General features: G+C 40.4%; 7 protein-coding genes across 9 annotated transcripts; 3 read left to right on the forward strand and 4 right to left on the reverse strand.

The window, feature by feature from the left end:
* Positions 1 to 571: 571 nt before the first annotated feature.
* On the forward strand, positions 572 to 4166 carry LOC109854879 (proteoglycan Cow-like). Its single transcript, XM_020428446.1, has 3 exons — positions 572 to 766; positions 1349 to 1575; positions 1735 to 4166. The coding sequence occupies exons 1-3, from the start codon at positions 645 to 647 to the stop codon at positions 1887 to 1889; spliced, it is 504 nt and encodes a 167-aa protein (XP_020284035.1). The 5' UTR covers positions 572 to 644; the 3' UTR covers positions 1890 to 4166.
* A 739-nt stretch (positions 4167 to 4905) lies between these two features.
* LOC109854874 (alcohol dehydrogenase class-3) lies at positions 4906 to 7200 on the reverse strand. Its single transcript, XM_020428440.1, has 7 exons — positions 7089 to 7200; positions 6438 to 6681; positions 6102 to 6322; positions 5799 to 6015; positions 5573 to 5703; positions 5212 to 5486; positions 4906 to 5114 (listed from the first exon to the last, which is right to left on the reverse strand). The coding sequence occupies exons 1-7, from the start codon at positions 7107 to 7109 to the stop codon at positions 5090 to 5092; spliced, it is 1134 nt and encodes a 377-aa protein (XP_020284029.1). The 5' UTR covers positions 7110 to 7200; the 3' UTR covers positions 4906 to 5089.
* On the reverse strand, positions 7138 to 8716 carry LOC109854875 (phosphatidylinositol-glycan biosynthesis class F protein). The gene is made up of 2 exons (XM_020428441.1): positions 7850 to 8716; positions 7138 to 7225 (listed from the first exon to the last, which is right to left on the reverse strand). Exon 1 carries the CDS (start codon positions 8567 to 8569, stop codon positions 7865 to 7867), a length of 705 nt encoding a protein of 234 aa, XP_020284030.1. The 5' UTR covers positions 8570 to 8716; the 3' UTR covers positions 7138 to 7225; positions 7850 to 7864.
* Positions 8717 to 9309: 593 nt separating this feature from the next.
* Positions 9310 to 15754, forward strand: LOC109854872 (E3 ubiquitin-protein ligase listerin). The gene is made up of 9 exons (XM_020428437.1): positions 9310 to 9481; positions 9721 to 9930; positions 10039 to 14066; positions 14147 to 14293; positions 14394 to 14524; positions 14607 to 14818; positions 14912 to 15094; positions 15182 to 15349; positions 15445 to 15754. Exons 1-9 carry the CDS (start codon positions 9437 to 9439, stop codon positions 15502 to 15504), a joined length of 5184 nt encoding a protein of 1727 aa, XP_020284026.1. The 5' UTR covers positions 9310 to 9436; the 3' UTR covers positions 15505 to 15754.
* Positions 15755 to 15856: 102 nt separating this feature from the next.
* Positions 15857 to 17810, reverse strand: LOC109854876 (protein FAM162A-like). Its single transcript, XM_020428442.1, has 4 exons — positions 17718 to 17810; positions 16625 to 16767; positions 16434 to 16533; positions 15857 to 16347 (listed from the first exon to the last, which is right to left on the reverse strand). The coding sequence occupies exons 2-4, from the start codon at positions 16764 to 16766 to the stop codon at positions 16158 to 16160; spliced, it is 432 nt and encodes a 143-aa protein (XP_020284031.1). The 5' UTR covers position 16767; positions 17718 to 17810; the 3' UTR covers positions 15857 to 16157.
* LOC109854877 (coiled-coil domain-containing protein 58) lies at positions 17141 to 19069 on the forward strand. Of its 3 annotated transcripts, none has more exons than XM_020428444.1 (2): positions 17141 to 17163; positions 18479 to 19069. In XM_020428444.1, the coding sequence occupies exons 1-2, from the start codon at positions 17152 to 17154 to the stop codon at positions 18857 to 18859; spliced, it is 393 nt and encodes a 130-aa protein (XP_020284033.1). In that variant the 5' UTR covers positions 17141 to 17151; the 3' UTR covers positions 18860 to 19069. The 3 variants fall into 3 exon arrangements, with proteins under 3 accessions (XP_020284033.1, XP_020284034.1, XP_020284032.1); XM_020428445.1 differs by lacking the exon at positions 17141 to 17163 and adding an exon at positions 17191 to 17391; XM_020428443.1 differs by lacking the exon at positions 17141 to 17163 and adding an exon at positions 17955 to 18075.
* Positions 19070 to 19168: 99 nt separating this feature from the next.
* Positions 19169 to 22973, reverse strand: LOC109854873 (conserved oligomeric Golgi complex subunit 5). Its single transcript, XM_020428439.1, has 14 exons — positions 22792 to 22973; positions 22617 to 22709; positions 22422 to 22546; positions 22099 to 22318; positions 21883 to 22025; positions 21466 to 21732; positions 21261 to 21381; positions 21081 to 21198; positions 20877 to 21017; positions 20416 to 20799; positions 19958 to 20083; positions 19776 to 19884; positions 19498 to 19707; positions 19169 to 19400 (listed from the first exon to the last, which is right to left on the reverse strand). The coding sequence occupies exons 1-14, from the start codon at positions 22829 to 22831 to the stop codon at positions 19206 to 19208; spliced, it is 2292 nt and encodes a 763-aa protein (XP_020284028.1). The 5' UTR covers positions 22832 to 22973; the 3' UTR covers positions 19169 to 19205.
* Between the last annotated feature and the right edge of the window lie 382 nt (positions 22974 to 23355).

The raw sequence follows: 23355 nt of genomic DNA on the forward strand, positions 1-23355 counted from the left end.
ATGCGCGTAGTTATGGACTTGACGATTCCATTTGGAATCGAGCGGGAACGACCGCGTTTGACCAACCGTGCTTCGGACCGCAACGGGGGAAAGGAAGGGAGGGAGAGACCCGGAGCAATTAAAGGATCTGATTTGACGGTCCCGGGGCGCTTCGAGAGAACAAATCGTGGTTCTTTTTTTTTTTTTTTTTTAAATTATTGAGATAACTCGGAAATATAAATCAAATTCGAGTAATAAATTGCCAATAGAGAGCCTCAACGTGGTTATTGGAGCGTATAAAATTTATTACCGTTAATGATCAATTTTATAACGTTAATGATAATTAATGATAAATTTTATACGCTCCAATAACTGCGTTGGCTTTGCCGTCAATGAGTCTTTTTTGCAATATGCATTAAAATTGAAATTTAAATGTAATATATACGTACTTCGAGATAATATAAATGTATATATTTTTATCACTTTTGCGAAGCAAAAATCGCGCAATTTTTACAATGTGCTATTTTTTTTCAATGTGAAACAACTTCAAGTACTTCTCCGACTTGTTTGCTCGCGATTATTGTGATAAACAAAAAAGATTTTTTATATTGAAAAATTTAGATCTGGGTCGTTTCCCCATTGGCTGTCAGAGCGAAGTCAGGTGGATGTTCGGACATTTGGACGGCGACAGCGACGGCCGACTCTCGCTCTCCGAACTGTACGGTCTGGAACACGATCAAAATGAACCGTGCTTGAAACCGTTCCTGGATGGCTGCGACACTGACAGGTAAAGATTCGTATGTGAAGTTTTATTCTACACACACACACACACATACACACGAGAAGAAAAATTTTGCCTTCGTAAAACTAAGTTTCAACATTAGAACGGTGACTGAAAGATAAGATCGATCGATAAAAGTTTAAATATAGTACGATAAATGTATTTATAGTACGTGTATGTTCTTTAAACATTTTTGAATAACGTCGGGAATTATCGGAGAAATGTGTAATTTAAACTTTTTCAATCAACTTTTTTAAACAAAAAAAAAATCTAATTAGATAATTGATGATATCTAAAGATAATTTGACATTTTGAAAAGATGGCGATATTAAATTTGAGATATCTGCAAGTGACCGTACGTCAAAATGCGGAGACAACATCGAGTCAGATTTCGGTCTGACCCAACGGCTACTGTTACTACTGCGCGTCTGAACGCGCGCGTTTACTCGCGCGTTTACTCGCGCTACTGGCAAGCAGGGAGCTTCTCTCTGCGAATAGCCCGCGTCAGAAATTCTTCTTTCTTGCTTATGTCGTTGCTCTCTGTCGCTCTGACGGTAGCATTTTTTGCGACACAAATTGTTTTTTCAGCGACATCTTCGTCAGCGGATCCGAGTGGTGCGAGTGCTTCTCTAAGGCCGAACGTCCGTGCGACGCTGTGCGCAGACGATCATCGCCGGATTCCGCACCCGCGTGTGATTCGCGAGGATATTACCGCAGCACTCAGTGCCATCGCGGTCTTGGTCTCTGTTGGTGCGTCGATCCGCACGGCGTCGAGTTCGCCGGTACCAGAACGCGCGGCGCAAAACCCGATTGCGGTACGCTTCGCATTCAGTTCGAATGCAAACTCGAGAAGTCCATAAAAATTATTTGATATTTAATAAAAACTAATAATTGATAAAAATACTGGCCATAAAGAGTCGCCAGTTATATAACTACATGTATTTTCAAAATTTACTTTTTTTGTACCTTTTAAGAATCTTCTGATGGCTTCCGTACAGATACGATTGTGAACAAGATCAGCAACGGCGGGCTCAAGACCAACAGCGTGGACCTCGACGACGACGAAGACGGCGGCACCGATTCCTCTCAGGACCTCGAAGGCTCGGCCGATCAACCGTTAGATTTCTAGACACGTTGAATGGGAGCGGCAGCCAGCGAGAGCAAAGCGGCGGCGCGGCATCTTAATCGAGTGCGCGATGATGTAGGAAGAAAAAGCGGGGGAAGGTGCGCGCGTGTTCCGGTCGTCTTCGGAATTTAATCCGTCGTGATCAGAAAAATGTTCTTTGTTGTCGTCGGGCCGCCTGTCAATCCGCCTGTTTAAAGATCGCGATCCCACGCCGCGATGTATACAAAAAAAAAGAAAAAAGAAAAAAAAACGAAACGTGAGCCTAAGAAAACAAAAATGAGTTCCGAGAGCAACGAAACAATGATCATTGATTTTTTTGAGAAAGTCTGGGACTTGGGGAGGAAAGAGGGGAAAGGGCAAGTCGCACGACCGGATCGTTTGTTTGAGAGAGTCATCACGAACGACCTTTACTATAATCGTGTCCTAATTAGGAAGTTTTAATCGACGTGTTAAAAAATGTAGCAAGTGTGTCTTGCCTGCCGTGCAATAATCGCGTAAGTCGTCCGGCAAACGGCCGTTTTGCCAGTCTAGAGATCCCGTGCAATTCGTAATTCCCATGCAATATTCAATAGTGATGAGTCCGTGTAGGGAATACGCAATTATGAAACCGAAAGTGTGTGAGAAGGTTACCGGCGACGGAAATGTGTGTGTGCGTGTGTGTGTGAGAGAGAAAGAGAGGAAAATTTCCGCTGCGAGCCGCGCTGAATACCAACCCGTTGGACTACCCCGTGCCTGTCGAGGTACCTCCACGCACAACTAAATCTATAAATAATATAATTACGAATCACTTACGTACGAAACTAGAGAAAGCTCGTAAAAATTCGGAGGAATACGTGAAACAGAACGAAATATTTCGGCCAGAAAATTCACGCGTATTATAACATGAAAAACAAATTACACTCAAAGCAAAGAGAAAAAAAAAACGAAAGGAAAGAAACACAAACGAATGTTACACGTATAATTTCTAACAGATAGATTAACGAGATGTGTAACGCGTTAAACTATATATATATATATTATATTATTAAGTACGATTTGAACGATTTGTGCTGCAAGTAAAACCCAAACGGAATCCAAGCTGGTTGAGAGAGAGAAAAAAAACGCGAAAACGGAGAGGAGGAAAAAAAAAAATAAAATAATACACGACAAAAGTCAAGTTCCGCTATTGTCACGCGCTTGCTGAAAAACTTAGTTGTTCCACTTGAAACGAATAGGTTTTTGCGCTAGTTCTTGCCGCTTCACTTTCGGCTGTGTTACACGACGTAGGAAAACAAAATCCATAGCCGTCTTATATATATATATATATATATATATATATAGATATCACTTATTTATTACGTTGTAATTGCGGGCAAGCATTCCTTAAGTTATTCTTCTTTCTCTCGTAGCCATCTTGCGTTTTTTTTTGTTTTTTGTTTTTTGAAGATACAAGTATATAAGAAACATACCGAATAAAACAAGAACGACCTATTTCGCAATCGCTAACGACCTACCTTGTACACCGCAGTTTAATCACGACCATAGAACGCGTTAAGCCGACCGTAAGAAGTGTGAGAAATTGCTTATATAGAGATATATATAAAACCAGTACGTTATTATCATCTTACTGCATCGTGCAATCCGCAGAGAAACACACGCGTATATATATATGTATATACATATATACGTATATTTTGCGATTTTTCACAACCTCGAAGAGCACAACATCCATCACGCGAGAGAGAGAGGTTGTTTTCTACGAAGCTAAACAAAAAAAAAAAAAAGAAACAAAAACCCACGTTCGACGTCGTGATTCGTCTGCATTTACTGTAATTATAAGCATTTTTACTTACAACTTTTACTTAAAGAGTGTGTGGTATACACCGGTAGACATTAGAGAGTAACATGTAATCAGTATATATATATACATAGAAAAAGAAAAAAAAATAAGATCAGTGTGACTATGTGAATATGCCCCCTAGCTATTAGAAGGCAATTTACGTAGAGATAGCCGATGCAAATTACACGTGTCTCATTCAGAATGAAAGTGACAACTCATTGTGCAAGCAGCCTAATAGCGCGCGTTTTTTCACTTCGCAATGCGTTTCGTTTTCTCTCAGGTGATTTTTCGAGGAAATGCCGATATGATAAATACTCGTTGTGCTGAGATCAGAGAGCATGTGACCAAATTACTTGAGTAACACGCGTATTTTTTTCTTCTTTTTGCCCATTCGGAATGTCTTTTTTTTCTTTTTTCGACAACACGCGACACAATTCTCGTCACTTTACATCCGCCTGGTCTATTTTTTTACAAAACCAACACAAATTGCGTATTTTTGCAATTTTTGTTTATTCTGTCGGTCCGTAATGTCTTGCCTTAATGTATGACGTAGCGTATTGACCCTTTTGCTACCAAACACGATGCACAGCGTACGTTGAACAACATAAGGTGAGAGAAATAAAGTTTGTGCGTGCGACAAAAGCGTTCGACTTGAAACTTTGTCCGCGGCGAAGTGCGCGTTCGCGGCCTACTCTGCCGTAGCGAAAGGGTTGAACTTGCGCGCATTAAAGTATGTAGATTACATTAAAAAAAAAAAAAGAAAAAAAAAGAAAAAAAAATTAGATCTACATATTTACACACACTTAAATAAACAATGACAATGAGCTAATGCATACTCCTTCCTGCATCGAGCGCAATTTGCATTCCGCCTGACTATATTGTACTGTCGACCTAGACTAATTATATATATATATATATGAACTTACAAGCGAAAACGTAAATAGTTTTATCAAGTCTTGCATATTGTATATACATAATTATATACAATGGAAATTTATCGTCAGTGATCTTCGTACCATGATGATTTTTGTAAGGTATGCACTTGATCAAAGCGTAAAGAATTTTTACTTCATTCAAGAGCTACCATAAAAATACCTTCACTTAATTGATATTGTACATGTGGCTGTAAGAATTCTTTATGAATAAAGATTGTTGTAGAAATGCGGGGAACGTTTTTTTTTTGTATTTACACAATGCGTGTAAATATAAATGTTCATTTATTGCCTTTTGGTTTCCAGAGATTCAATATAAAGTGTTTGCGTAAAAAAGGAGACAAATATATTGTGCTTATTTGTCTTATATATATATTTTGTAATTTATAAAATATATGTTTTTGGTAGTTTGTCTCATGGAAGATATTGGATCTCTTTGTTAGTAATCGTTCTTAGTATTCAAGAACAATTCTCAGACTGTAACAGAAATATTTAGAGTGACATAATTTTTTATGTCGCCTTTTCTGGTGTGTTTCCACACCAGAATATTCATATAAATTTTTCTGTGACTTACCAGTTTCCTGAATGCAATATGTCAAATCCTTTGTTGATATCGGCAAATGGGAACTTATGAGTGACGAATTCGTCCAGCATCAGTTGTTTCGACAGATATTCGTCCACCAATTTCGGCACACTGTCTTTTGATTTCCATCCGCCAAATGCACTTCCCTTCCACACTCGGCCGGTGACCAATTGGAACGGTCTGGTTCTGATTTCTTCTCCAGCTGCAGCCACTCCTATTATTACGGATGTGCCCCATCCTTTGTGGCAAGATTCTAACGCAGCCCTCTAAAATACATAAATATATATCGTCGAATATACTTATGAAAAATAAAAAATAAAAAAGTTACAAAATTTATATTTGTGTACATTACCATAGTGTTCACATTTCCGACACATTCAAATGTATAATCTAATCCGCCATCAGTCATTTCGATTAACACTTGCTGAATAGGTTTATCGTGATCCTTAGGATTGACGAATTCCGTGCAGCCAAATATCTTGGCTGTAAATTAGAAGTGAAAAAATTTTATTAATTTTCTCTGTAATTAAAATATTTTTGCTCATTTCCATACAATGTTTTCTTTTTGTATCATTTACCTTGATCAAACTTGGCTGTATTAACGTCTATTCCAATGATGCGAGATGCACCGGATTTTTTACAGCCGAGTGCCACCGCAAGACCCACAGCTCCTAGACCCCAAATAGCACAAGTACTACCAGGCTCTACTTTGGCGGTATTCAAAGCTGCGCCATATCCTGTGGATACTCCACAACCTAAGAGACAAACTTTGTCCATTGGTGCTTTAGGATTGATCTGTGCAATAATGTTTGCAACAATTATATTAGTTCTCAGACATTGAGAATATAAATATTTCTATTGTCTTGATGTGTCATTAGTACTTTTGCCAGGGAGATATCTGCCACAACAGTGTATTCGGAAAATGTAGAACATCCCATAAAATGAGCAATGGGTGTTCCCTTGCAGGTAAAGCGCTTTGTTCCATCAGGCATCACACCTTTGCCCTGGGTGTCGCGAATTTTACTGCATAAATTTGTTTTCGGTGATTTGCAGAATTTGCAATCTCCACATTGGGGAATATAAAGTGGCACAACATGATCACCTGCAAGTAAACAATATGACTAGTAAGGAAAAAAATAGATAAAATTTGTAAGGTTAAAATTTAGATCATTTGTTAACTTATAATTTACACAAACATCTGTATGACATTACTGTACCTGGTTGAAACTCAGTAACACCCTCTCCAACGCTTTCAACAATGCCACTACCCTCATGTCCCAATATACAGGGAAATACTCCTTCGGGATCTAATCCATCGAGAGTATAAGCATCCGTATGGCACAGAGCTACTGCCACTACCTTTATACGAACTTCACGCGCCTTTGGTGGCGCTACTTCAACTTCTTCTATTGACAAAGGCTCTTTTGCTTTCCACGCCACTGCTGCTTTGCATTTAATAACCTGAAAAATAATAAATAAACACTAATAAATACCTATTTAATCTCACAACCCATTTGTGAGACAGGGGTCGGGGTATGCGATAGGCATTTCCCCCGCGTCACGAAAAAAAAAAAAAAATTTCAAGTCGACCTAACCTTGCAGAACAAGGTCACGTATTTGTTTTTTAAAGAGAAGATACAAAAGATACAAAAATGAGCGCGTGGCAAATACCTTGCAGAGAATGGATAACGTGCTAAAAAGTCTCAAAGGACGATGCGTTAAACAATTCGTAAAATAAAAACTAAACTTACGGTGCATCTCTCGCGAGACTAAAGTAACCAATCAGTTTTTTACGAACTCTGTTCGCATTTTTTTAAAAGAAAAGTTGTGTGAAAAATTGCAGAAATAAATGCCGATCGAAAAATTACCTTTCCAGCTGTGTCCGGCATTGTTATCCTGTCAAATTCGTCGCGCTTCCTCTCGAACAATCGACGCGTTACCGGAGAAATGGGCGCGAACTTATGTCACTCCTCTTTTATATTGTCGCACAAGTCGACCACCGCGACTGCGCAATCACACATGGAAAATTACCGTTTATTGGTTGTTTAGATTTATAAAAATGCGAAGATAATTCAAAGTCATTTCACATAAGAGTTTTTTTTTTCCCGCTTGTTATATAAATTTAGCTCAACTACTTAGCTTCAAATAAATTACCGCATATTGCTTTTCGTTTTTTTTATGCACATGCATTGTTGCACAAGTGATAAAGAAAATGAAATCTAATTCTGACGTGACGAAATAACCATATCGATATAAACTTTCGTATCGAATGTAAATTTTCTGCTTTGTCACTGATTATGTAAAAGACAGACGTTTCGAAATTACTCTCGTCTCTTCTCTTCTTTTTTTGTAAATCGAGAATACTCGATCTTTGCACGTACGTAGAAATGAAATTCATACGCGAGAACTAAAAATCTCTTTCGAAATGTGATCACACGTATAAAACAATTTTTATATAAATTTATATGAAACAATAATTTAATACTCATTTATTCTAGGATTACAATTAAAACTCGTATGTACATGTATGTCGTGTGTTTAGAATTCATCGACTGATACAAATTCGGTGATTTCTTACTCTCTCCTTACACGTTCCTGAAATATAACACACACACAAAATTCACAATACCTCTCAACGTTCTTGTCACTTCGAGAAAAACGGTAATGACAAACTTTTTCCAAGTGTGCTAAAGACAGAAAGCATCTTGAGAAGAGTGACGAAGTGTGCAGTCAGATAGCCGAGCAGCGCGCCAATCACACAAGGAATCGGCCAAGCCTGCCAGTAGCGATCCCAGTCCAGAGGGATCACGGTAGCACCCAGCCAGGTGCCCAGTATCGTCAGCTGTATATTGAGCCTCAAAGCGTCCGCCAGGATGCCGCCTTTTTGGGAGTAAATTCCCATCAGCATGTCCAGCGCACCGTCCACTCCCAAGTGCAAGCTTGTAGGGATGAAGGTCAACGTGACCAGTGTGAGCACGAGCATCGTCGTCTCCTCGTGATCGGTCAGCACCGGTGCGCCGAACAACACGATGATCACGTAATAGACCAACGACAGTGCGAGCGCAGCGAGCAGGAACTTGAAGATCTCCCTCAGATTGCCCCAGGACTTCTTGGCCCTTCGCGGCTCGACCTTGATTATGGTGGGCGCTTCTGGCTGAAGCATCGGAAACACCAGCTTCACCACCTCGGCGAATATCAGCACCCACAGCACGGACAGGAACGTGTACCTCCCGACTATGTGCAGCTTGTCGCTGAATTTCATTATCGCCAGAATATTGGTCAAATAGATACAGGTGAAGGAACAGTAGATCAGCAACAATCTTCGCTCGACCTTGCCCTCGGCACCCATTGTTTTCGTCCGCTTGAAAATTCGTTCGGGAAGATAATTTACCTCTCGTTTTTGAATCGGTGATCCATAACAAACGCGGGCTTGTGCACGTTCGCGCGGTACCGCGACGTGAAGTTTTGAGGTTAGGTTAAGAAAACTGAGAGCACAAGTCCGCTCTCCACGTTTATGGTTTTATTCCGTGCTAAGTTCACAACCTGGCAGCTCTCAAGCCTATGTCACACTACGGATTAGAATTGAGATTGGATTGCAATTTGGCCAATCAGAGCAAAGATCACTAAACTTAGAATTGGTTTTCTTTTTTCTGGTTGGTCAAATTTCAATCCAATATCAATCCCAATCCGTAGTGTGACATAGGCTTCAGTCTTCTTTCAGGTTCTGACCAATCGTTGTCAACTCTGCCGACTTAAAGCTTATCTACATGAACGCAGTTAGGACCTCGCGGAATTGACCAATCACGTTGGCGCAACTGCGGCAGGTACTTGCTCGCTACTTTTTGTGCGCATCCCCTCCATTTTGAGATACGCTCATCCGGCACAGCATGCGTGTCAAAAGACACGTGTGAACACCAGCGAATGAAATCACGTGAAAAGATGTTGAGTCGCAACCGTTAAGTTTGTATAAGCAATTCAACCAATTACAGACCGGTATTATCTTACATCAGCTAGAATGCTGGCTTGCGAATGGTCGATGCGCTTATAACCAATACTAAAATTTCGTCACGTGGAACGAACGGCCTCAATTGCTTTTGTTCAGTCGTTGCGATCGGACGGGTAGTGTTTTGTTGTGCCCGAAGATAGAAGATTCGAGATTTTTGTATTATACATTTTTTGTTTGTAAGTTCTTTCGCGACCACTTGAAACTTTTAAAATGGGTAAAAATAGACAAGCGCAACGAACCAAGAACAACGCACAGGTAAAAGATCCAAAAAAATTACACGATTTTACAAAATTTTATAACCGCTACACGTTGACGATTGTACAATATAGTCCTAACTTTCATTTCCGCAATTCGCACGCGTTGTTGCGAGTATAAATTACAAAACGAACAAAACGACTTGCTTTTAACAATATTTGCACATTTTCTCTCTCTCTTTGTGTGTTAATTGATTTTTACACCTTTATCAATTTTTTGCATCTCGGTGTAATTTGCAGCCATCAAATAGCAGTCGTAGCGCGGAACTACTGGGAACTGCGATTCCTTTTGTCGGTTTCTCAGCGGCTTCTCAGGTTAAAGACGGAGGATACGTTCCCGTTTTACCCGGTTTATGTTTCTCCAATAATGTGGAAATAAACAGTGTGGATCCCACTTTTCAAGTGGCGCTCAAAAAGATGAACAAGAAAGATGCTAGGACGAGACACAAGGTATTGGTTTGGTTTTTTTTATAGAGTTTTTAGTGATATATAAAAAATAAATCAATTATTCAATTGATTTTTATAAACTAAAGAGATGTGTGTGTGTGTTATGCACAGGCGTTACAAGAATTCACAAGTCTGTGTCAAACAGCTGAATTGTCAGCAGTGGAAAGCATACTGCCGTTCTGGCCACGGATATATTTGGTTGTGGCCATTGATATAGAGGATAGAGTGAGAGAAGCGGCACAGTTGGCGCACTCAGCTCTGGTCGACTGTGTAGGGAAGAAGATTGATAACTTTTTGAACCAATTAATTGGCACGTGGTTCACGTCCCAATTTGATTCGTCGCCTGTAGCGGCTTCAACCGCCTCATATTCTTTTGCCAAAATCTTTCCACCATCAAAGCTACTTAGAATAGTTCGCTATCAGAACGATATTTTAAACCATATCAGCCATATTTTATTCAAGGCCGACAGTTTTTCCGTGTCTCCTCAAACATTTTTAAATTATGAGGAGAAAAGCCAGATTTACTCTCGACTTTTAGCAACAAATATGCAAGCTTACAGCTTTTACTTCCGGAAAGTTCCGCGTCAGGAAATCGACAAAACCGTAGAGATTCACAACAAGATTTTGAGCAGTTTTCGGTTCTGGAACCTATACTCTCAACACGATTTGTTGTCGGTAAGAATAGCTTTCTTCAACGTGCTGTCCTCCGTCTTAGAAAACGCCGAACACTTATTGGAAAACGAAAAGAGACGAACGATAACCGCCATCATAAACCGTCTTGGGTGTGAAATGGACACTAAAGTTGTGTCAGCCATTTGGGAATCGATGCTCTTAGCGATGACGAAACTGACCGACTGGCATCTCGTAGTGGACGTCAAGGAATTTGTACTTCCGAAAGTGTGGCGCTCTATGGGATACGGCGGCGATGGTTGCGCCAGCACCGCTTATCCGAATCTGTTGCCTTTTGTCAGTCAATTTCCGAAATTGAGTGACGACGTACGCAGTCTGTACGGACCGTTCTTCTCATGTCTGCGTGAAGGATTCTCCGCCAATAAGGTGCGAAAGAATTGCTCGGAAACTCAGGCCGTGGCGCAGGCCTTCGTCGAGTGTCTCCGCTATTCGATTCACGTCAATGCCAAGGACGTCGATTTGTGCATTTGGCTCTTCAAGGAACATCTTATGCCTGTGTTAGCGCAAGCGTGCTTTTGTACAACGAACGAGTACATGTGCAACACATTTAATATCAATGTTTACATGAAACAAGTTTGCTTCACGGAGATCGCTCTTCTGGTGCGACATTGGAGCAGGAGTCGTTCGAACGGGGAACACAAAAAATCGTACGCGGCTTTGATGCGAGAATTCTGGATCGAATTGCGACAATGGTTTGAGTTGAAATATTGGAACCCTGGTAAATTAAATAAGAATTATCAAATTGAATTTCTGCTGACTTTGAAGAACCCGCCGAATCGCGTCTGTAAGAAGTCGAAGGTGGTAAGATTTTCCAATTCGGATTCCGATCCCGTCCCGAGTCAACCAGAGACGAGAGTTGTCGACACGGATGCGACTTTCAACTCGGAACTCTGCGAGTTTGTCAGTGTTATCTGTAAAATTTACTTCGACAAGATTATCGCCGATTATCAACAATGCTGGCCGATATCTCCAAGAGTTTTGGAACGTATTCGTCGGGTGAACACACTTTTGCGACATTTTGCGAGCAGGGAATTGTTTACCGTGTCAACGTTCTTGGATTCTAACGACCAAAATTTTTTTAAGTTTTATGACAAGAATCTGAAACCTCTGGTGTTGCAAAATTCGAAGGAGGTGATGGAACAAAGTCTCGAGTTGATATTTTACTTGATTCCCCACATGGACGACGCGGAGAAGGATAAAGTCTTGAAATCGCTGACCAATTTGAACGACATCAGGATCACTAGAAACGTTATTTACCGCTGCTTGTTCGAGCGCAACAGAAACGATCACGTGATAAGGAATTGGTACAAACAAGCCGATATAATCAAACTGCTGATCGACGTGGCTGCCGAGATCGTTCTGAGCGAAGACGAAGATTGTTCGAATCTGGAAAATAATCGAAATCTGATTCTGCTCGCGTTCGAAACCTCGGAAACCGGAGAGTTGCTGATAAGCGAGGACGGGGCGAATAAGATCGTGTCGATTCTCTGCGACTCGCTGAGCGGAAGGGATGACGTTTGTTCCGCGAAGTTCGTCGAATTCGTCGCGGAACTGATGACCTCGACATGGAATCACAAGAATACAATTTCGAACGCCGTGCAGATATTGGAGACGATGTTCGAATTGTGCACTCGTGAACACGACGACCGTCACACGACCACCCTCGAGACGGCGCGCAAATGCTGGAGGGAAGGATTTGTGAGAAGCGCTCAGCTTTTGCCCGCGGACAAGTTCAACGATCTCGTTGAGAAATGCGCGATCATTATCTGGAGCAAAGTGTACAACGAGGGCCACACGAAGGACACGTTGGTGGATCTGGCGACGGATATCTTCGAGATCGCGATCGACGTTGGTCGCGACGACACTGCCAAGTCATCGTCGCGTTGCACCGAGAAAACCATTTTGCTGTTTCTAACGTCGTCTGATATAAAATTGTCGGTCGCGGAAGCGACCGCTGTTGCGATATACGGCGAAATAGTGACGGGAAACTTGTATGTGTCAAATCTCGAGAGAAAGATACGAATCTTCGGCGATCACACGCTTATCAATATTGCGAGCGACAACGCGATTTTGAACAATATGACGAATTGTCTGTGTTGGGCTTTGTTTACGACAGATCTGTTGAATAATTTGTACGAGAGACTGAGAAGCGATAAGAGTACCGACGCGGAAGAAACTTCCGAATCAGAAGAGGACTACGACTTGAACGTACCAGGTATCACGGAATTATTGATGAACATTATATACGTGGCTAGTGTAAAAGAGATATACAGCAAACACTACAAGTCTACGAAGAGTTACAACGACGTGAACAAGCTCTTCGAGTTGTTCAACATCAGTCTCATCACCTTGCGCAAATATTACGCGAAGAACATTCGCGACGACGTTAGCTCTCACTTGCAAACCAATCGGTCGAGTTACGGGTACATGCTGCCGTACATGATTCACACGTACTGCACCAAGTTCGAGTTGTCAGGTGTGAATGATGTCGCGCGGTATTACAAAAATTGCACGAGCGGCGCGGAAGAAAACGAGGAAGCGCGTTTGCAGGCGTCTCAGATCTTGGGCGATTACTGGGACATGGAAACATTATCGACAAACGACATCACTCACTCGTCAATTGTTGCGAGAACCGCGATGTGTCGAAAAAACGTTATCCCCGACATCGCCGCGAAACATTGCGACCTGACGACGATCATGTCGCGTCACAAGGACGATCCCGCTCTGCTGCTTCTCGACTGCGAGGTTTTCGACGTTCCGTGGAGCCGGTTGCTTCTGCCGCTCGAAGTCGTGAGGTTGCTCGCGACGCTCGTGCGAAAAACCCCATCGGTATTGGAATCCGAGCACTGGGACTTCATCTTGTTATCTCTCGCAGTTTGGCAACAGTCGATTAAAAAGTCTATTTACAATTACACGGATATCAGAGTAACGTCGTTGATAACGGCGGTGGGACAGTTGTACTGTTCGATTCAGACTTTGATGAACAATCCGATACCCGAGTTGTCTCCGGCGCTGCTGGACGAATGGACGAAGGTGTTTGCCAGCGACGTACAGAGCGTTGTCGCTCAAACGTGGATGCACTGCGTGGATCTGCACGATCACGACGATACGGACGTAAGGTCGACCGTGCTGCTGGATCAACTGGGAAAAACGATCAGCGTGCTCGATGGAGATGTGTTGTTCAAAACGGACGAGAAACGTGTCAACGTTGTGGACTTTGACAGCATGTTGCAATTGTCTCTGAAACTGCTGCAGTCTCCAGTGTCCAGCGTTCAGTTAGGCGCCTATCACGCGTTGAAGTGTATGGTATCCAAACTAAAACAATGCGACACGAAGATAGTCGAGTCGGACAGTATCCGCTTCGAGCGGAGCAGTCTCTATTTCAAGAAACTCGAAGACGTTCTACTGAGCACGCAGAATATTGTAAACACGATGCTTATGGACTTCAAGTGAGTTTATCAGAATCAGATTTTTGTTTTCTTTTAATTTTTGCATCGCGTATTTATTTTCGCATCGTATTTCCTTCCAGATTATGCGACACGATCAGCTGCACGATCGAACCGTTTACGGATTCTTACACGTACGCACTGGGATACTTGTTAACGTGGGCGATTGTGCTGGATATGTGCAAGTGCGCTCACGACGACTTGCGGTATCATTATGCTGAAATGGTGAAGTAAGTGTTCAACGTGCAATATATTTTGTATGCAACTTACGTAGTTCCACTAATCCCTCATGTATCCTTGATATGTTTACAACACAATCATAAATTTCAGAAATCATCTGTTTCCTTCGCTGTTGAAAAATATCTTCAAATTAATGCCGATGGAAGTACTGCAAGGTATTAAAAACAAGAATGACAAGCTGCTGAAGATGTTTACTACCGAGCCGTCACTTAACTTCGGAGGTATTCATTTATTGTCATTTATTACAACCTTGCAAAACGCAATGATCGATGCATATACCGTTTTATTTCAACGAAATTACAGAGAGTTGGACAGAATTGAGACTGGATCACATCGTGTGCTGGGTGTACACGAACTGTTTGCGATGTCTGCCAGTGTTGGTTAGACAATGGCTGAACACAGCCGACAGCAAAGTCAGCGCGACGGTGGACAAAATAACGAGTTATTACATCAGTCCCATGCTCTGTCAGGAGAGACTTCACGATCAGAGACTGAAGAAGTATGAAAATCTGAAGGTACCTGTCGGATGTTGTGTTTTTTCAAAAAATAATAAATCAGTTTTCTCATTTTCAAGTTTGTGACAAAATCTGTCTTTGTTTTCGAATAAGGTAAACATGTATCAATCAACGAGGCAAATAGTAGGCATATACAAAATGGAGGAAACAAAACTTGAATTAGTCATTGTGTTGCCGTTAAATTATCCTTTGGGCGCGGTGGAGGTGCAGAACAACGCGTGCAGCGCAAACTTCACAAATTCCTTTTCGCAACTGGCCATATTTCTCACGCATCAGGTAAGCGTATTGCTGGGTGTTTACATATATAATAATCAGTGACAAAATCTACACACATATGTCTATATTCTAATTTTTCTTGTGCAGAACGGAGATATTTGGGAAGGTCTTCTGATGTGGAAGCGCATTTTAGACAAGAAATTTGCGAGCGTCGATGAGTGTTGCATATGTTACAGTATTTTACATCATAATACGCACCAAATACCAAAATTATCTTGCAACGTCTGTCATAAAAAGTATCACACTTCTTGTTTGGTGAGTATATTTACATTGTCCCCATTTATATATTATCTTTCATAAAAAAAGTGTTTGTTTTTTTTTTTTATAACATGATGTATTTTTTCTTTCAGTACCAATGGTTCAACACAAGTCAAAAGTCTACTTGTCCAAATTGCAGAAATGTGTTTTAATTATAAAAACTACTTTTTTATTTAAAAATACGAAATCTTTTTCCTTTCAGTATAAATGATTCAACACAAGCAAAAAATTCTACCCCTGTTCAATTTGCAGAAATGTGTTTCAATTGCCAAAATTGTTTGTACAGATAGAAGGAGAGTTTGTATATATTATTAATAAGCATGTGTATGTAAGGACATACAATTATAAGTGTATATATTAATAGTATATATATATATCGAAATAAAGTTTAATTCCTTCAGTATTTGAAAGAAAAGAGAGATTGCAGTATACACACACATCGTTAATTATTAATAACGTTTAAGTGGATAACAACACAAGTAATTTAACACTGCAAGAGCAGAATACGACTTTTCAGAATTTTCTCTTAAACTCTATTATTGATTTCTGAAACATTTACAGATCTATCTCACATGTGATTACAATGTAAAACATCTCTTATTGCCTCGTTATTGCAAAAAAATTAGCTTTCTAAGTATTTTACGAGAAATATTATGAAAAATATTTTGAAATAACGAAGTTTCTTAATAATGATAAGAAACTCAATTGATTTGCAACAAGTCGTCGTCATCTACATTTAACACAAAACTTGTTCCTTACAACATTTGCGACTCATTTCACTACATTTCTTGAATATTTTTGTACATTATTTACTTCTCTCCCGTGCCATCACATTTTCAAACCACTCTTCCCTTTGTTTTTTCAAGGTGTCTCCTCTTTCAGCTTGACGTTTTCCGAGTATCACGGATATTACGCAGCCAATAATGGTTACAACGATCATGTAATTGCAGATCTTAATTCGCGCCTTAGACCTCGCCGAAAGTATACACTCCGATCTGTACAAAAGAACCACGTCGAATGAGATTTAAAATCACAAGAACTTACGAAATACAAAAAGTTATTTTAAAAAAAATACACATACGTCACTTCTGTGGGAACGTCTGCTACGTTTGGATATCGTTTCACCCAAACCAGTAATTTCTTGTCGAAATCGGTTACACGGTGCATACGCGCTTCCGAACCTATGAACGATAAGAACAAAATAGAGACACGGTTAAACATTTTATATTTTGTAAAAATGCCGTGTGAAACATTTTTTTTTTTTTTTTTTACCTAAGATTTTCTTTGTGTCCTCGTGACTCTTTTCCGCGGCGGTTTTTTCCACTTTATTGGCTTCTCGCATAGTGCCGCCGATGCGAGTGAACCATCGCACTGTGTGCAAATTGGCACTCTTGATGAACTGTCTCGATAACATTCTGGGAAAAAAAAAAAACGATTACTTATCTAAACGTTATTACGTAAACGAGACAAAGAAAGAAACTGATTCCGCATTTTTTACGTGTTAAAACAATCGTACAAATATTTCAACTGTCGTTATGATTTTTCGAACGTGCGTGCGTGGAGCGCACGTGCATTTACCGCGCATGCTTGAAACAATGGGCTTATGTAAGAAGGCGATTGTTTTATCTTTAATTAATGAATGGTTAAATCGCGAATATACAAATTTCGCGTCAAAAAGGTGCGATCGATTAAAAAATCCCATCGATATTCTCGATAAAAATTCTACGTACTTTTATTTTATTAATTGCACCGATCAATCAAGTGCGATCTATCGTTACCGACATGGGTGATAGCACTAGATGTATATGTGTGTAAGTGTATGCACGTGCGCTCACACAGTGATTTACGTCAAAATTCGCATCGTTCGCGATATTCTGCCAAAATAGAATCGGAACTCGATCGAATCTACCGTCTGATACGACCCATTTTTCTAACCTTAACTTTCCGTTGTTTATTTTTTGACAATAAATAATTCCTTGCGCGAGGAATAGAACGTTTTTTCAAGCTCTAATTTTTGTTTCGCACAAAAACGCATTAGGGTTTGTTATTTTCAGTGTTATATTTATTATTTTACAAGATTACGAGAGTGACAGCTGTTTCAGATTTATCTTACATTTTCGTTTTTTATTTTCATAATTTATTAACAAAACGAAGATGATTTACGAGACGCGAAAAGCAACGTAGTAACGTTCGATTAAAAATACGTCATGTAATCTTTTTTTAATTAATGATAATGCGACGATTATTCTGTCCTTCATACTCTGCAGTCTACATCACGTTTATTCGTCACTTTCTCTCTATCAAGTTACTCTTTTGCCAAGAACAACAATTTTGTTCATTATTCACATTTCTTCGATTTACATACTTTGTTTGTGATTATCTTAAGTGATGTTTCACTTTTGTGAAATGTAGAAGCAATAGGCGGCTATTGCGATTGACACACACACTGACACAACACACTTCTGTACTCGTCAGCTGGTGTGTCTACCTCTTCACTTTTGCGTACGCGGCTGCATTTCGACGTTCGCTGCCAGCGAACTAGAAATCTATACTTTGCGTCACGTGTGCTATAGATTTCCAGTACGCTGTAAACAAACGCGGAACGCGGCCCCCGTACGTACGGAGTATATATGCCTTGTGGAGCATGCCCCTCACGTGTCTAGAACTCCAAATAAGAAATGGCAGCCACTAGTGTAGAATGTGGCGATTTTTTAGAATTTCAGGTATTTCTCAAAACGGGACTCGCGTAACATTCACACATCAGTACATTGCGTTAAACGGGCGTGAGAAATTTACATAAATTTGACATTATTTGAGTCATCTTGACAAATAACGTCTCGTGACCGATACCGGCTAGTAGATAAGACGGTTATCTCGCGATGTTTCATTCGCGCTAGAAAAAAAAAAAAAAAACATTTGTTGTTCCACGAACAAGTTCAGATTCTAGCTGTTGTGTAAAACTTCGCTGTCGCTGATTGTTAAAAATTTCATAGAAACATTTGTACATCTTTCTCTTCGCTTTTTGTCAAGAGGTTAAAGCAATCTAACCTACCCATCACCAAGACACTGTGTGAGACTGGCTGAGTCGTGTGTACAGCAATATATATATGTAGCATTGTGTTTCAGGATACGTTGAAGAGAATGCGGTTGATAGATGACAAAATAATTTACATGCTGAACACCACGATTCCCACCGAGTCCTTCAAAGCCCAGTTGGATCCAGCTGCGCAATGCAAAGACTTGTTTCAGCAAATAGAATCCGAACACGCTCAAAGGGAGCAAGCAATAAACAAGTGTCTGAACGTTACCAAGGAGAAAGTCATGCAATTGAAGAGTCTCAGAGATCAGGGCGACGAGAGCCCGACTCTAATAAAGTCTCTGAGAAAAGAACAGACCACTCTGAGACTGTTGCAAGCCGAGCTCAATGTAGAGGAAGTAGTGAAGAAACGTACAGTACAAATCTATTACGAGAGATGCCGCGGCTTCTACAAGCCGCCACACATATAGACATGCACGCGCATGTATATAAAATTTTTTACTACTCCGTAAAACTGAAGAGATTTAACATCTGGTTTGCATCTGGTTGCTGAAATAGAGAATTGTTACAATATAGTTTGTTTACATGAATTTTAAGTAAAGATATAGAGAACGGCGTCGATTTGTTCGAATCATTGTTATTTTGTAATGAAAATATACATACATACCAATTCTCTCTCACACACAAGTATTTATTGCACTTACACCACCTAGCATTTTGTCGCAATTATCCAGTAAGCAAAAAAAAAACTGTATATATGTGTTTTCATACGAAGAAAAATTGTATATACAAATTTTAAATACCTAATTGTACATTTTATTGACCGGAATGTTCTTTCAAGTTAACTAATTTCATCATGTGCGGGAATAACGGGTGGAATGACAAAAGATTTTGCTGTCGCACCGTTAACTGGTAACGTTCCAGCGGTCCGCTGCAGAGCGTTAATCTGTCCCTCTCGCTCGGGTGACTGTCCATCCATTGTGACAAGCGTTTTACGGACCACCCGGCGCTCTGTGTGTCAACAAAATCAATGAAATTGCTTCGCGTGTGTCAGGGGTAAAAAAAAAAAAAAAAAAAAAATCTACAGTAGATCGTGAGATCTACTCACCTGATGCGGTGACGCTAGTTCGGGTGGTGCGCCGGAAAATAAATGCAACAAAACGAGCGACGGTGGCACGCTGCTTTCTCCTTTTCCCTCCAAGATCTTGTCGGCCATCTCCTCGGGTTTGAGGGGAAGCAGAGTTTTGAGCGCGCGCAACGTTCTATATTGCTGTTGCTCGAGGCCGCCGCGACACAGCGGTGTTACAGCTACCTCCATCTAAAATACACAATCTTGTTACACACATACACCGACATTTGTTCTTTGCACAAAGAAGCGGCACGTACCTGAGCGAAATCTACCAAAAGTTTTGCCCTTCCAAAATCAGTCAGGGGTCGCAATAAGCAAGCGTGACGCACGAACAGCTCTATACATCGTGACGCGACGGCTTTGCAACTTGAATTGAACATTTAACGCTTAGCGATTTATTCATAGATGTGAAGCGAACGGGTAGAAACAAAGAGTTTACCTTTCGGCCACAACCACTTGATTCTTGTACGGTAACAAAAACGTGTTTACAGAACGTAAGATGAAACCTTGCAGTTCGCGCATGTAAAGAGAGCAACCAATCTCTTTTCCTAACGGACTACTTGCGCTGTAAAATGAGTTTTATCGGAGATATAAGATTAGAAGAGGTGTGAAGTTGCTATGCGACTTACAAATAGATGTAATAAGAGAAAAGGGATTAGGGAAGGTAAAAACGTGGGTCACACGGGAGGGTGTATTCACGTCCCTCATTGCACGTGGCCCAAGGTGATGGCGGGAAGGAGTTATGGTCCTCCTTCCCGTCATAGTGAGAGGTAGTTAGTTGTAGGCCATTGTGAGGGTTTTAGCCGGTAGGAGTCTGGCACTACCCTTGCTCCACCTCGGGGATAACGGTGAAGATTTCCCCCACGTGAAAAAAAAGTAAAAAAAGGAGAAACTTACTCTCTAAATTCAGCATCATCGTGCATGGTCAAGATAATACTCTCGATTGCGTTATTGATAGAAGTCAACAACGGTATAAGCAGATTCCTTGTTAACGCGTCTGTCTCTTTGAGCGCCGTGGTGATTACAACACTACCCTCGGACGGCAATCCTCCCGCCAGGTTGGCTATCACGCGGTTTGTTTGGCTGGTAAGGTAGTACAGTAGATTAGCGAGCGTGATGTTTCTCTGTTGACCGGCGGTAGGACTGTCGATCACTTGACTGGCCTCGGCACCCGTCACCATACTTTGCTCGCACTTCAGGCAGAACAATCTGATTGCCTTTCCCACGTTACGCGACACCACAGTCGAGAGACCATCGTCCACCAACGATACGCTCAGTTCGCTAGATGCAAATATTATTCTTTTTTTTTTGTTTCTTCCGATACGCAGAATATAACAAAGTGAAGATCAATTACTCACTTCGTAATTGTACGAATGAGACTGTCGATCTCGTCGTGCGTCGGCAGACCTTCTCCGGAAAACATATTGTGCACTGGATCCAGAAGCCGAGATACCGAACGCGATAAATATGCGTTTTCGAACGGCAATAAAACGTTACGTCTGCATTGAAGATACACCGTGTTAGTGATGCTACGTATGTCGATTGCAATATCGTGTACTTACTCAATGCCGTAGATTCCGATGCTGTGAGACCTCTCTTTCAAACGTTTGCTCAAGTCCAAAAATATTCTCAGAAATTTCGGGTATTCACCTTCCAAAGCCTGTTTCACAAATGACGAACCTGCGGGATACATTGTGAGGCTTTATTTGATTATTCAATCTGCAAAGCATGCAATAATTTACCTTGAGCACGTTCGACCAAAACTTTAGCGAGAAGAGCGTTCACTTTGTCCCAAAATTTTTCAGACAAATCGTCAAATCCTTTGGCATGATGTTCCAACAGCACTCTTTGCAGTAATTCGACCTAAGTACAAAGATATCTTCTAAATCTCTTCTGCTGAATCTTAGAGCACATTAGAATTCACATATGATCCAGAGATCTAGTTACCTGCAAACATTGCGTATATAAAGTATCTTGGAAGAGACGTTCGAGATTTTCCCAGATTCTCGTGCGTAAATTTCCCGACGATCCGGGTGATGGAATCGCGGCTCTGCCGGGCGCTCCGCGCTTTCCAAACTCCTGATTTGTCGCCAGAGACACGTCTAACGATTCCGTAGAAATTCTCTCTATCTCAGCTAGAGTGGATTCTATGCTTGTGTCCACAGCTCCTTGTATTATTCCTAAGTTTTGAAAGACTTGTACAGCTGTGCTCACCTGTTTATATAAAAAAAACAATTAATAGTAACATTCACCATATGTTTTATATGACATCAGACTTCAATAATGTTTAGTACGTATTACAATGTATTTTTAATGTATTTTTAGTCAAATAAAAAATACTAAGAACATAATCTCACAAGACACCTTTGTTCTGTCCATTGCTTGTAATCCTTGCGTTAATGTGTGAGTGGCTATTCTTTGCACCGTAGCTCTTTGAGCTTTTATAGCTTGTTGATCATCTGCCACTATATCCAAACCATTAAGATCTGTGTCTGCCATTAACTGTTCTGTACACACATACACACAATTTACATACTTTCTTGTGTATAATATAAGAGAAAAAGAGATAAATGCACTTACCAAGTTCATGCAAACTATTGGCGGCTTTAACAATATCAGGTCCTTGAGTGATGCTATTCATCTGAGAATTCAAACGTTTAGACAGATGTTGCATTCTAGCAACTCTTCTAAGAAGATCAGAAGTTTCATGAAGTCTTGCTAAAACAATAGTCTGCATTTCAATTCTATTAAATGGCTCAATAATTTTTCCACGTAGTCGCTCAACAGCTGATAAAAGACTCTAAAAAAAAAACATATTACTGTATATTTTTCAAACATTCATGTATTAACTGAATATTAAATTAGTATTTAAAATGTCGTGTTATAATATTTATAATAGTTACCTGTATGTGAGATTGCATTATAAAAAGCACTCCTTCCAATTTCTCAACCCACACTGCCTGAGACAGCAGATTTTCATGGTTCGCAAGTACTTGTTTTTGCAGCTCGGCATTTAACACCTCAATAGCTTAAACACAAACATATATATTTAGCACTTCACAGTGTTTAATTCGCTATATATAAGATTTGATCTTTACCTTGTCCTAGCTTGTTCAATTGTTGCGCCACTGACAGTAACTGACCGACACCGGTCTTTTTAGAATCGGCGTCTAACAGTTGTTTAAAGAATTCTAAAAAAAAAGCGATACACATATATATTTCGTTATCTATCTCTTAGGTCTTAATCAACAGATTTTGTTTTCTTTTACTTACCGTCATTTTCTATATCCTCCCAGCAAGAAATTTCGCTCATATTTGAAGTTTCTCCTTTAATGCAGTAAAATTTCGTAAAAATATTTAGTTTAACCCCACACCTCACCGATTTGAATGTGATTACACTGTTTTCTAGAAAAAAAAAAAACGAGAATCGCGCAGGTTAAGACAGATCTGTCACACAAATGTCACACGGTTTGCGAATGCTGTGCTGTGAACACGCGTCTTTAGAATCGCACGACTGTAAGCAACCAATCACAAATTCTTATTACGAAACCACGTAATGAAAGTAGCCAATCACGACGAACGTGAAATCAATTTGATATCTCGAACGAAGAAGGAATCGAACTGGGATCGTTCGCAATGGAATTGGTCACGTTTGTTTTCATTCGAGATCTCGCGCCAATTTTTGAAAAACTGAAATAAAATTTGTGATTTTTGCGATGGACTAGCGCACAAAAGAGGAAGAGTGACAGAGTTGGGGACACGTCAATGGGCAATGATTGACGTGATTGGAAAAGAGAAAGAGCAAACAAATTTTCTAGAATTATCACAAATATAAAT

The sequence above is a fragment of the Pseudomyrmex gracilis genome, unplaced genomic scaffold, assembly GCF_002006095.1.
Source record: "Pseudomyrmex gracilis isolate BER0280 unplaced genomic scaffold, ASM200609v1 scaffold_74, whole genome shotgun sequence".
Classification (NCBI taxonomy): Eukaryota; Metazoa; Arthropoda; class Insecta; order Hymenoptera; family Formicidae; genus Pseudomyrmex; species Pseudomyrmex gracilis.

Bases quoted from the DNA above. Each gene is read 5' to 3' on its own strand.
- LOC109854879 (XM_020428446.1), top strand. From the start codon at position 645: ATGTTCGGACATTTGGACGGCGACAGCGACGGCCGACTCTCGCTCTCC. The intron at 767-1,348 runs GTAAAGATTCGT...TTGTTTTTTCAG, and splicing joins GATGGCTGCGACACTGACAG to CGACATCTTCGTCAGCGGAT. The intron at 1,576-1,734 runs GTACGCTTCGCA...GTACCTTTTAAG, and splicing joins CGGCGCAAAACCCGATTGCG to AATCTTCTGATGGCTTCCGT.
- LOC109854874 (XM_020428440.1), bottom strand. From the start codon at position 7,109: ATGCCGGACACAGCTGGAAAG. The intron at 6,682-7,088 runs GTAATTTTTCGA...ATTATTTTTCAG, and splicing joins TGCCGGACACAGCTGGAAAG to GTTATTAAATGCAAAGCAGC. The intron at 6,323-6,437 runs GTACAGTAATGT...GTTTACTTGCAG, and splicing joins TGTTACTGAGTTTCAACCAG to GTGATCATGTTGTGCCACTT.
- LOC109854875 (XM_020428441.1), bottom strand. From the start codon at position 8,569: ATGGGTGCCGAGGGCAAGGTCGAGCGAAGATTGTTGCTGATCTACTGT.
- LOC109854872 (XM_020428437.1), top strand. From the start codon at position 9,437: ATGGGTAAAAATAGACAAGCGCAACGAACCAAGAACAACGCACAG. The intron at 14,067-14,146 runs GTGAGTTTATCA...ATTTCCTTCCAG, and splicing joins ACGATGCTTATGGACTTCAA to ATTATGCGACACGATCAGCT. The intron at 15,350-15,444 runs GTGAGTATATTT...TTTTTCTTTCAG, and splicing joins AGTATCACACTTCTTGTTTG to TACCAATGGTTCAACACAAG.
- LOC109854876 (XM_020428442.1), bottom strand. From the start codon at position 16,766: ATGTTATCGAGACAGTTCATCAAGAGTGCCAATTTGCACACAGTGCGA. The intron at 16,534-16,624 runs GTAAAAAAAAAA...TATCGTTCATAG, and splicing joins GGACACAAAGAAAATCTTAG to GTTCGGAAGCGCGTATGCAC. The intron at 16,348-16,433 runs GTATGTGTATTT...TCTTTTGTACAG, and splicing joins GACGTTCCCACAGAAGTGAC to ATCGGAGTGTATACTTTCGG.
- LOC109854877 (XM_020428443.1), top strand. From the start codon at position 18,031: ATGGCAGCCACTAGTGTAGAATGTGGCGATTTTTTAGAATTTCAG. The intron at 18,076-18,478 runs GTATTTCTCAAA...ATTGTGTTTCAG, and splicing joins GCGATTTTTTAGAATTTCAG to GATACGTTGAAGAGAATGCG.
- LOC109854873 (XM_020428439.1), bottom strand. From the start codon at position 22,831: ATGAGCGAAATTTCTTGCTGGGAGGATATAGAAAATGACG. The intron at 21,733-21,882 runs GTGTCTTGTGAG...TTATATAAACAG, and splicing joins AAGCAATGGACAGAACAAAG to GTGAGCACAGCTGTACAAGT. The intron at 19,401-19,497 runs GTGAGTAGATCT...GTTGACACACAG, and splicing joins AACTAGCGTCACCGCATCAG to AGCGCCGGGTGGTCCGTAAA.